The following is a 12934-nucleotide window of genomic DNA, read 5'->3' as shown; positions in this document are numbered from 1 at the left end:
CATCCTTCATCTCAAATAATTACACTCCAGGTAATTTTAATTACAGTCAAGGCTGAGAATCACTGCTTCAATGTTTACAGAGGTAGAAACTAGATGATAGCAAATAAAGTAGGTGTTTCCTAAAGCCAAGATTTCAAAGTAGTAACAGTTCCATTTGTGAAATCAAACTTGTTTCACAGAGGCATTGTGGAACACAGATGTCCTACTAGCCTCAACTAAAAAACTTAGGCTAGGGCTTCCCTGGTGGCACAGTGGTTGAGAGTCCACCTGCCGATGCAAGGGACGCGGGTTCGTGCCCCGGTCCCGGAGGATCCACATGCCACGGAGCCGCTAGGCCCGTGAGTCATGGTCGCTGAGCCTGCGTGTCCGGAGCCTGTGCTCCATAACGGGAGAGGCCACAACAGTGAGAGGCCCGCGTACTGCAAAAAAAAAAAAACTTAGGCTAATTCACTCTAGGGTCTGTTGGTGGTAAGAACAATCAGCAAAAATTGTACTGCTCAGGAATCACAACTATTAGAGGATCTTTGCCTTGAGAAGATTATTTTGTGCAGTGTACTAGGGACACATTCCTTTCATCCTTCAGGACACAGGTCAAGCTCACCTCTTCTGGGAAATCCTTCCGAAACTCCCAGTACACAGAGATAAGAATTCTTTCCCTTTGATTTTTTACAGTTCTTTACTGTCTGACCCACTTCTTAGGGAGTTAAGTAACACTAAAATAGTAATTTACATGTTTATATTTCTTTTACCAACAAGCCCTGTGCTAGAAATCTATCTTGTTCCATAACAAGTTGTATATAAGTTCCTCAAACTTCTTGCTGCCCTGCACCTGGCTTATGTGACCTTGCGAAATCTGGCCCTGGCACCTACTTCTCCAGCCTCACTTTATCGCTCTGCAACTTCAACTTCTTACTCTGGAACTCTAGCCACAGTGGCCTTCTTGCAGTTCCTTGGATGTACCATGCTCCTTCCTACCACACATCTTTTATATATATCATTCTCGCTGCCTGGAATTTCCTCTACCAAGCTACTCATCCATAAGATCTTCACTCATTCATCAAGTCCTCAGAGAAGCCTTAAACTAAGTCGAGTCTCTCTGTTAAACATTCTCAAAAGTAGCATTGTATATCTTCTAGATTCTTAGCACTATGCAGTTTAAAGCATATGTATGTATGCATATTATATGTTAATATATGTATATGAGGACTTCCCTGGTGGCTCAGTGGTTAAGAATCTGCCTGCCAATGCAGGGCACACGGGTTCGAGCCCTAGTCCGGGAAGATCCCACATGCTGCGGAGCAACTAAGCCTACGTGCCACAACTACTGAGCCTGCACTCTAGAGCCCGCAAGCCACAACTACTGAAGCCCACGTGCCTAGAGCCCGTGCTCCGCAACAACAGAAGCCACCGCAATGAGAAGCCCGCGCACTGCAACGAACAGTAGCCCCCGCTCACAACTAGAGAAAGCCTGCGCGCAGCAACGAAGACCCAATGCAGCCAATAAATAAATAAATGAATAAATAAAATACAAAAAAAATATGTATATGAAATATAAATATATATATATTTAAAGCATATACCCATGACATATGAAACTTCATTGTTTGACTCCCTCACTAAATTACAAGCTCCATGAGGGCAAGAGCATGCCTGTTTTGCCTCACCATCAAATCCCCATGTCCAGCACAGTACAGAGTATGCACTTAATAAAATATTTATTGAATGAATAAAAAAGAGTGACTCAAAATAATTTCTTACATTCTATTTTTTAAAGTCTACATTTACAAATAATCTAAGAACTGAAATGTTTTAAAATGTTTATAACTAAACTTTCCTTCTCCTTTTTTGAAATCAATAATGGTTACACACAAAAAAGGAACCCTCCTACACTGTTGGTAGGAATGTAAATTGGTGCAGTCACTATGGAAAACAGTATGGAGGTTCCTTAAAATACTAAAAATACTGTTACCATATGATCCAGCAATCCCACTCCTGGGCATATAACTGGAGAAAACTATAATTCGAAAAGATACATGCACCACAATGCTCACAGCAGCACTATTTTACAATAGCCAAGATATGGAAGCAATCTAAATGTCCATCAACGGAAGAATAGATTAAGAAGATGTGGTATATATACACAATGGAATACTACTCAGCCATAAAAAGGAAAGAAATATTGCCATTTGCAGCAACATGGATGGACCTAGAGATTATTATACTAAGTGAGGTAAGTCAGACAGACAAAGGCAAATACCATATATCACTTATATGTGGAATCTAAAATATGAGACAGGGGCTTCCGTGGTGGTGCAGTGGTTAAGAATCTGCCTGCCAATGCAGGGGACACTGGTTCGAGCCCTGGTCCAGGAAGATCCCACATGCTGCAGAGCAACTAAGCCCGTGCACCATAACTACTAACCCTGCACTCTAGAGCCTGCGAGCCACAACTACTGAGCCCACGTGCCACAACTACTTAAGTCCGCGTGCCTAGAGCCCATACTCCGCAACAAGAGAAGCCACTGCAATGAGAAGCCCGTGCACAGCAATGAAGAGTAACCCTTGCTCGCTGCAACTAGAGAAAGCCTGCGCGCAGCAATGAAGACCCAACGCAGCCAAAAAATAAAATAAATTTATTTTTAAAAAATATGAGAAAAATGAACTTATGTGTGAAACAGAAACAGACTCACAGACATAGAAAACAAATTTATGGTTTTCAAAGGGAAAAGAGGGAGGGATAAATTAAGAGTTTGGGATTAGCAGATACAAACTACTATATATAAAATAGATAAACAAGAAGGTCCTATTATATAACACAGGGAACTATATTCAATATCCTGTAATAAACCATAATGGAAAAGAATATGTAAAAGAATTACTTTGCTGTATACAAGAAACTAATACAACATTGTAAATCAACTATACTTCTATAAAAAATAAATAAAGTAATGCTCAAAAAAGATACCTTGTCATTTTGCTCACAGTATTCATTTCTAGGCCATCCCTGACTCTGCCCCCGGTAGGATCAAATGATACTTCTGCTTAAGCGGTATAGGAAGTAGGGGAAGAAAAATGGGGCTCTGGAATTAGACAGATGTAGATCCAAATATTGGTTCTAACTAATAGTAAATCATGGGCTTCCCTGGTGGTGCAGTGGTTGAGAGTCCGCCTGCCTATGCAGGGGACACGGGTTCATGCCCCAGTCCGGGAAGATCCCACATGCCGTGGAGCAGCTAGGTTCATAAGCCATGGCTGCTGAGTCTGCGCGTCCGGAGCCTGTGCCCCGCAACGGGAGAGGCCACAACAGTGAGAGGCCCGCGTACCGCAAAAAAAAAAAAAAAAAAAGTAAATCATGTAATTTTATGACTCTGATTCTCACCTATAAAATAGAGTTAATACCTATCTATAGATATTAGCATATACAATATAAAGCACATATAGGATACAATGTATGTTAGAAGAATATTAGTTTTCCTTAACTTGTTATAATTCTATCCTTCAAAGTCTGATTCAGATACCATCTTCTATCAAGTCTAAAATTCTCCAGCTAGAAAAAAATTTCTCCTACTTTCTTATAGCAACTTCACTGATCCTTGGCATTATAGTTATAACATCACTACTACTATCAGGCTCTTTGGAGGCAAATCCTATATCTTTTTCATCTTTGAATCCCAACCTGTATCAAGTCCAACAGATATTTCCTAAACGGAATTTAAACAATTAGGCATGAGAAACCTTAAGAAAAGCAAAATTTTACCATTTCTACAATAGACATCTCCTTGGAGAACTTGCTCTTCCATCAGATACTCAATTCAACAAGGAGCATCCCTAGTTTCTTTGAAGTGATCCTTTAGAAATGGTATGTTTAAGTGGTTCAAAATATCTAAACATTATCATCATGTGAACTATCATTTATCCAGGGCCTACTATAATGACTTCCACTTTACATATATAATTATTAATCTTCAGAAGAATTTTGCAAGGTACGAATCGTATCTATTTTATAAATAAATGTAAATTCAAAAAAGTTACAGCATAGCTTGCTCTGGGTTGTGAAGCAAGTAAGCTGGGATTTTAATTAGGACTCTAACTCTAAAGCAAGCCCTTTCCACTATATAATGTCCTGTTTCATGAACATGTTCCATGTGTTATTAGACATTCACCTTAATGGAGTCTTATGCAACTAAAACATTGGTCAGCCAGACAAAGGAATATATTTTTAAATCTAACCTTCAAATGTCCTTCGCCTGTGAGGAATTCAGAGTAGCCAGCGTCAGTGGCCAGCAAACCTACAAACTGCATGCTGGGCCGTTGTTGTATAAAGGCTTCGACAGCTTTATCTGTCACATGCTTCCTCCCAGAGACATCCAGGGAGACGAGGTTGGGCAGGATGTCCTTTTGTTCTAGTAATCGAAGAGCTATGTCTGATGTAAACTGTTTATCATCTGAAATATCAAGATGATTCAGATGTCTTAGTTCCCGAACAACATCCAGTATCTGGGTAGTTGTCATTTTTAAACATTTCAAGTGATGCATGGTTAGAGACTTGAGTCGGTCTTTGCAGGCCAGCAGAGCCGTGATGTCTGTGATCGAGGTGTTAGAAATATCCAGGCTCTCTAATCTTGGCAATGAGGCAACTTCAGCCAGGTCTTCATTATAAAAGAGAACATTGGTGATGCTTAATGCTCGAAGGCCAGAAAGCCGGCTAAAGCACCGTTCATAAGGATCTTCGAGTGAGAGAGTTAATGAATTCAGCACTAGGCACTGGAGATTTTGCTGGATCCATTTGTTACTGCCAAGCCCACTGATAATGTCTGTAATTGTGATATCAGCATTCACACCTGTGGCATCAAGTTCCACTAACTTGTGGTGGCAGAAGGCTTTCCGGAACGCAACGGCAGAGATCTTGGCTTTGCGAATGCAAGCTCGTTTTAAGCGCATCTGGTTGCCCCTAAAAATACCTACAGTGGCATCATTCAGGAGACCTAGGAAAAAACAAGCAACACTTTAACTTCAAAAAACGGTTAAAGGATAGCTAAAATTTCCAAAGCACTCCCATGTAACAATACTTCATTTAATTGACGTAACAATTCAGTGAGGTAAGAATATGATTATCTACAATTTATAGATGAGTAAACTGGGGTTCAAAGAAGTGGCCTTCCAGGCTTCCCTGGTGGCACAGTGGTTGAGAGTCTGCCTGCCGATGCAGGGGACATGGGTTCGTGCCCTGTTCTGGGAAGATCCCACATGCCGCAGAGCGGCTGGGCCCGTGAGCCATGACCGCTGAGCCTGCGCGTCCGGAGCCTGTGCTCCGCAACGGGAGAGGCCATAACAGTGAGAGGCCCGCGTACCGCAAAAAAAAAAAAAAGTGGCCTTCCAAGAGCACAGAAATAGCACATGGCAGAATCAGGACTGTGGTAGACACTATTGATTTTATTAACATTTGTTTCTCCTCCCCTTCCTGGACACATGGACAACTACGTTTCCCAACCTACCCTTGGACTTAGATGGGGCTATGTGCCTAGATCTAGCCAATGGTATACCAGAGCCAAGTACACAGTATCATGAAAGCAAAGAAAAGGAAATAATCCATGATGCCTGGAGATCTGAAAAAGACTTCATGGAAAAGGTGATCTTTGAGAAAGTCCTTCAAAGATGAAGGAAAAGTTCAAAGATAGAGAAAGAAGGTGAGGGGAATTAAATGAAGAATAAACAGCATCAGCAAAGCCTTAGAATACCTATGGCAAATCATTATGCTGTACACCTGAAACTAATACAATGTTACATGTCAATTATATCTCAATTTAAAAAATGGAAAAAAAAACAGCCTTAGAGATGTGAAAGCCCAGCACACAGTTAGAAAACAACAAGTAGTTCTACACTGCTTGAACATAAGAAACAGCTAGAGCTATAAGGTGTCTCCCTGGTAAAGAGAGGAAAAAGAATATAGGGGAAAACCTAGATATGAGTGAGAACATGGTACGTTTCTGGAAATTTAAGTATGGAAGTGGGAAGAGAAAAGAAATGAGGCTAGATCACTCTGAAAGGTGAAGAGAAGAAACCAGACCAGCTAGGGGTCTTGGAACACAAAGAACAATACGTTGGATACTGGGGTTTTTCCTTGCACCATACATCCCAGGCTTAAAGTCAAAGAAGTGGACAATTGGTAAATACCAACAAGCACACACAAAAGTAGCTCCCCCCCAAAATCTGCTCACTCTAGCCAAAGTATCAGGAATGGGGCAGCCTAGCAAGGCAGGCAACTTTTAGACAGTAACTACTTTACTTCAGTCAAACACCAAAGAAAAAACTGTGGCCACACCCTCATCCACACCAGCAAATGCCAAGAGGGGAACCTAGACTTTCAACCTTGCTGTAACTAGTTGCCCCAGTCTCCCCACAGGGAGGTGTTACAGAAGGCTGAGTAGGGAGCCAGGACTTTCACGTCCATCTGGCAGTAATGAGGTGCTCCTCCCCCTCAGTGCTGGAGTGGTGTCAAAGGAAGCCTAGTAGAGAGTCGAGACTTCATCACTGCCCAACAGTAAGTAATGAGGTCACCTCACCCCAACATGCTGTCAGTGGAGGCCAACTGAAGAAGAGAAATGAGGTACTCATACCTCCGTCAGCTAGGGCAGTATCAGTAGAGACCTAGTGGGGAAACAGAACGCCAATCCCCTACACAGCAATAATGAGGAGCCCCAAGTCTTGGGTGTCAACAGAAGTCAAGTGGGGAACCAGAATATTATCCCAATCTGGCGATAACAAGGCAGTGCCTCCACCTTCCACTGCTAAAGTGGTGTCAGAAACACAGACTAAAACAGTAGTGTCATGTAGACTCCAAAACAGTAGTCTCCAAAATGTCCAGATTTCAATAAAAATTCACTCATCATACAAAGGACCAGTACGATCTCAAACTGAAAAAAGACAATCTATAGATGTCAACACTGAAATAACAGAAATGTTACAATTATTTTATGAAGATTTTAAAGGAGCCATCATAAAAAACCTAAAGTGTGCTTGAAACATGCTTGAAACAAAGGGAAAACAAAAAGCCTCAAAAAAGAAATAGAAGAATAAAGAAGAACCAAAGGGAGGGCTTCCCTGGTGGTGCAGTGGTTCAGAATCCGCGTGTCAATGCAGGGGACACGGGTTTGAGCCCTGGTCTGGGAAGATCCCTCGTGCAGCAGAGCAACTAAGCCCATGCGCCACAACTACTGAGCCTGCACTCTAGACCCCATGAGCCGCAACTACTGAGCCCGCATGCCACAACTACTGAAGCCTGCGCGCCCAGAGCCCATGCTCTGCAACAAAGAGAAGCCACTGTAATGAGAAGCCCACGCACCAAAACTAGGAGTAGCCCCCACTTACCACAACTAGAGAAAGCCCATGTGCAGCAATGAAGACCCAATGCAGCCAAAAATAAATAAATAAAATAAACAAAGGAAAATTTTAGAATTGAAAAATACAGTAATGGCTGGGCTAAACAACAGAACAGAAGGAACAGAAGAAAGAATCAGTGAACTAAAAGATAAAAAAATAGAAATTACCCAAACCTAAAGAACAAGAAATAAAAATAGACTAAAAAAAAAAAAAATGGAACAGAGCTATTTGTCCCAGAGGAGAAACAGGGTAGGGTTGAAAAAGTATTTGAAGAAATAATGGCTACATACCTATCAAAATGACTGAAATAAAAAATAGTAATAACACCAAATGCTGGCAAAATGCAGAGAAACTGGGTCAGTCTTATATAGTTACGAGTGTAAAATGGCGAAGCCACTTTGGAAACAGTTTGGCAGTTTTTTAAAACCTAAACATGCAACTACCATGGAACCCAACAGTAGCACTCCTGGGTATTTATCCCAAAGAAATTAAAACTTATGTCCAAATAAGACCTGTACATGGATGATTACAGCATTATAATATTCATAATATTAGATATTATATTCACAATAGCTAATAGATATTATATTCATAATAGCTAATAGTTAGATATTATATTCATAATAGCTAAATAGCATTATCATTAGGTGGTAAAATTCTTATTCTGATTCCTAGCTTTTATCCACACATTTCCTGGAAGATTTTTAGCTTTGAGACAACAGACACAATGAGCAAAGATTATGACAAGAGAATCACAGAACCAAATAAGTAAAACTCTTTAGTAATAGTCTTATTTTAATAAGGATTGCCACCAATATCATTAATCCTTTGAGTCAGGTAAATAAGTAAAATTTTTTAATGTAAATAAATTATTTTTTTAAATCATTATGCTATTAGAAAAAATATATTATCAATTTTAAAAGCATTCATAGGGAATTCCCTGTTGGTCCAGTGGTTAGGACTCCACGCTCTCACTGCCAGGGGCCTGGGTTTGATCCCTGGTCAGGAAACTAGGAACCCACAAGCCGCATGGCACAGCAAAAAAGAAAAAAAAAATTCACAGAACAACTTTTTTCCCATTTTATTATGAAAATTTTCAAACACACAAACATTTACCAAACAACTTTTTAAAACTGTGACAAGAATTTGTTCTTTTGCATATTAGCAGTATCCACTCCTGACTGAAGGTGGATATGATTTTTACAAAGAGATTAAATAATTCAGAACACTTTTTGGTGAAAAAGGCAGGTAATCACACTGGGGAAACACAAATGGGGACAGCACATTGTTTCTCTGACTCTCACTTTCCTCATCTGAAGGCAGTTTGAAAAACAGAGGTAGAAAACACATTTTGATCAAGCATATAGCCTCCCCAAGACATTACTCTGGAGGACAATTATTTAGTTACATTTACTTAAAAACTACTTTCATTATTTTATCCATATAAAGCATTTGCCACAGTCCCTGGTATATAATAGGCATTCAATAAATGTTAGCTGCTATTATTAACCAATAGTAGTCATATTTCAAAAGGAATCTGGCAAAGTTAAAACTTCAGTTAACATTTATTCTTTTGATTGACAAGACCAGTTATACATATAAACATTTAAATTGAGCTTGGTAAGTGTAATCATTCAATTGAGACCAGAAAGAAATGTTAGCACTGGCATGATCTCTTAAATTGTTGTGCAGCTTTGTAGGGGACCTTTAACTTTTTTTTTTTTTTTTTTGCGGTACGCGGGCCTCTCACTGTTGTGGCCTCTCCCGTTGCGGAGCACAGGCTCCGGACGCACAGGCTCAGCGGCCATGGCTCACTGGCCCAGCCGCTCTGCGGCATGTGGGATCCTCCCAGACTGGGGCACGAACCCGTGTCCCCTGCATCGGCAGGCGGACTCTCAACCACTGTGCCACCAGGGAAGCCCAGGGACCTCTAACTTTAACATGGATAATATCTACTGAAATTTACCCTAGTTCCTTTGGCAGGTTGGAAGAATTCAAAGACACTACAGACTTGAGCAGCTTAGTGAAAACCAAGGAATGTAGGTATCTTCTTCTTCCCTAAATTATTCCAAAATACCTCAATTACAGCCTTATTTCTCCCACCTTTCCTTGGAATGCATTATCTGCATTTGTGTTCGCTCTCCTCCTTCTCTCTCTCCCTCTACCTCCCTCCCTCTCTCCCTCTCTCTCCCTCTCCCTCCCGCCCTCCCTCTCTCTCTCTCTCTATATGCCAGATAATGGTATACACTTTTGCTGCGACTTTAAGTATACATAATAAATTTATATATTTATATTTAATATTTAATAAAATATAATATTTATAAATATATATATGTTATCGGATTGTCCACAAAGTTTGTTCGGGTTTTTCTGTAAGATATTTTGGCCAACTCAATAAATGTGTATGTGTCTGTGTGTATCTACATATTTAAAGTCACAACAAAAGTGTATACCATCATCAGGCATCTAGGAGCAGGAATACCTCTAATGTAGGTATAGGAAGGTTGTGTGGCAGTGAAAATAGCATAGATTTAGAATCAAACAGATCTGCATTTGAACCACGACAGTTATTAACACTGTGACTCTTAACAAGTTACATCTCTGAACCTCAGTTTCCTTATCTGTATATAAATTGGATAAAAATAGCTATGTTACAGGTTTTTGAGAAAAGTCAAATTCAAGAAAAGCATATAAAACGCTTGACATTATTACATGCAAGAGGCAATCAATAAATGATAATTATCGTTACTGCCACATTTTCATTCTATTTTATAGTTGTGGGAAAATTGTGTTTCTTACTTGTAAGAGTTCATACACCCTAAATATATAAAGGCATTATATCTCTTTCAACTTAAAACTTATATAGAGGTAACAAAAATTATCAATATACATAACCAGAATTTCACAGATAAATCTTTCATAATTTATTTTCAGAATTTGTTCTTAAAAACAGAAGTAATAAATTAGCTATGATTTCCCATTTCAAAGGTCAAAAGCAGAAACTAGTTTTTCCATAGTAGTATTTATTGATTTTCCTGCTGCCAAATGGTAATGTAAGGTGTTTTAGACCAGCAGACTTCTAAACTGCTATTTTGGAAGAGAAGTTATTTTTGCCTTGAGAATGGCTCCTCAAAACAAAACAATATAGAAGAAACAAATAAAAAATGATTTGCCACATTAGAAAATAAAAATGCTTATCACAAATTATAAAGTAAGTGGCAGGATTGGCAAAAATAAATGAATTCCTTTTCCTAGAATTAGGGTTTTCTGTTATTTCTACGAAAATCATTAAATGGCCACAGTAGCACTTCAAAATTCAATGCCAATTAACAGCACATAATTTCTGTTTCCTCTATTTATTTCATTTCTTACCATGAAAAGCCATGGTCTGAAGCAGCCGATCAGCCACCTCCTGTGGGAATACTCCAGGTTCCTGCAGACACAGTGTTCCATCTTGCCTTGCTGAGCAGAACTTCTCAAGGTGAGTAGTCAGGAAATTCAAGCAGATATCAAGTAAGGAATAAGGAGATGCCTCCTCCTTGGATCCCAGGAAGAAACAAAGGGAAAACAAAAGCCAACAAGTTAGTTTCCAGAAAAGTGGAGAACAAAATATTCATTTCCTTGTTCAACAAGTACTTTTATTCAAATGTCTACCTTGTGCTAGATACCGTGTTAGACAGTGGGAATACAACATGTGGTCCATGTTCTCAAGAAGCAGGAAAAGAGAAACATTTAAACAAATATTTACATAAAGTCTATTAAATACTAAATATAGAGGATATATTGGGTAGTCACATAAGCACATAGCAGAGTACCCTAATCAGTCAGGGATGGTCAGGGAAGACCTCAGAGGCACAGCAGATTAATCTTCCTAACTTACCAGCCCTAAATTACCCTCTACTGCTCAAAATGTCAATGGACTTCATGGAGCTGGAGACAAAAGACAAAATTCTTAGATTGTTAGAAAGACGATGCCCGAGTCCTTCCAAAATCTAGCCCCAATTTACTTTCCAAGTTAATCTCCCACAAAATTCCTATCCCAACCTAATAGTTCAAATATGATCAGTTTATTTGGGTAAAAGAATGTGCTATAGGTGTTATCCTCAAAAAAGAAAAAGGTTAACCCAGTTATTCCAACCTGAGGAATAAAGAACTAATCAAATAAGCACAAAGATTAAGTATAAGGGTTTTAATTACAGAAATAAACACTCTAAGTGTCCCCAACAACAATAATATAACTAAAATATAATTACAGTAGCTACCATCCATTAGGTGCTTTCTATATGACTCTGCTGAGTGTTTAACATGAATTATCCATTATTTCATTTATTCCTCACCCCTACTTTACAAAGCAGTGAAGGATTATCTTCATTTTTGAACAACGGAAAACTGGCTCAGAAAACTAACATCTTTCTCAGTATTCTACACACAGTAAGTGACAAAGTGTAAACTAAGACCTGGAGCAACTAAATAAATAAATAAATAAATAATTTTTTAAAAGGTAAGTTTTAAAAATTACATAGTTTATAGAACTTCCTCAACCTGATAAAGGTCATCCATGAAAAACCCAATTAGTATCATACTTAATGTTGAAAGTCTGAATACTTTCCCCCTAAAATCAGGAATAAGACAAAGATATCTGGTCTCACCACGTCAAATTCAACATTGTACTGAAGGTCCTAGAATTAGGCAAAAAAAAAAGAAAACCAAAAAGAAAGAAAAAGATAAAAAGAAAGAAAAAGCATACAGATTGGAGAGGAAAAGTAAAACTGTCTCTATTTGCAGGTAACATAATTTTGCAAAAGAAAATCCTAAGGAATTCACACCAAAAAAACTATCAGATCTAAAAAAGAAAAACCAAAAACAAGTTCATCATGGTTATAGGATATAAGATCAATATATAAAAATACCTATATTTCCATTCACTTACAATTAAAAATACGAAAATGGAATTAAGGCAACAATTCCATTTAAAATAGCATTGGGACTTCTCTGGTGGCACAGTGGTTAAGAATCCACCTGCAAATGCAGGGGACACGGGCTCGATCCCTAGCCCGGGAAGATCCCGCATTCTGCAGAGCAACTAAGCCCGCAAGCCACAACTACTGAGCCTGCGCTCTAGAGCTTGCGTGCCACGACTACTGAGCCCATGTGCCACAATTACTGAAGCCCGCACGCCTAGAGCCTATGCTCCGCAACAAGAGAAGCCACTGCAGTGAGAAGCCTGCACACCGCAAGGAAGAGCGGCCCCCGCTCGCCACAACTAGAGAAAGCTCACGTGTAGCAACGAAGGCCCAATGCAGCCAATAAATAAATAAATAAATAATTTTTCAACTTATTAAAATGGTTACATACTTTACAGTTTACAAAGCGCTTTCACATTGACACATTTGATATTGTAATAACTGAGTAAGATGGACAACAAAGACATTATTTTTTAAGATGAGGAAACAGACTTCACAAAAGTTAAATGGTTGGCCCAATGAAGCAGAGACTGTGAGCTGCCAACCCTAAAACTTGTTCTTCTTTTCTTCCATGTTAATAAAACCTTTTA

General features: G+C 39.2%; 1 protein-coding gene across 4 annotated transcripts in view; it reads right to left on the bottom strand.

Moving 5' to 3' along the window:
• The window catches only part of ZYG11B (zyg-11 family member B, cell cycle regulator), a 79995-nt gene that overhangs the window by 45498 nt on the left and 21563 nt on the right, over positions 1-12934 (bottom strand). For 2 of the 4 annotated variants that reach the window (XM_079933766.1, XM_079933767.1), the window contains 2 exons: positions 10753-10918; positions 4231-4985 (listed from right to left, as the gene is read on the bottom strand). In XM_079933766.1, coding sequence (XP_079789892.1) covers positions 4231-4985; positions 10753-10918 — 921 coding nt within the window. Of the gene's footprint in view, positions 1-4230; positions 4986-10752; positions 12874-12934 lie in introns of those variants that run through there. The other 2 variants (XM_079933769.1, XM_079933768.1) reach the window with 2 other exon arrangements.

Source organism: Stenella coeruleoalba (assembly GCF_951394435.1).
Source record: "Stenella coeruleoalba genome assembly, chromosome: 1".
NCBI classification, from domain to species: Eukaryota; Metazoa; Chordata; class Mammalia; order Artiodactyla; family Delphinidae; genus Stenella; species Stenella coeruleoalba.
Note: the sequence above shows the minus strand (reverse complement) of the source record. Positions and strands in the feature narration are given on the sequence as shown.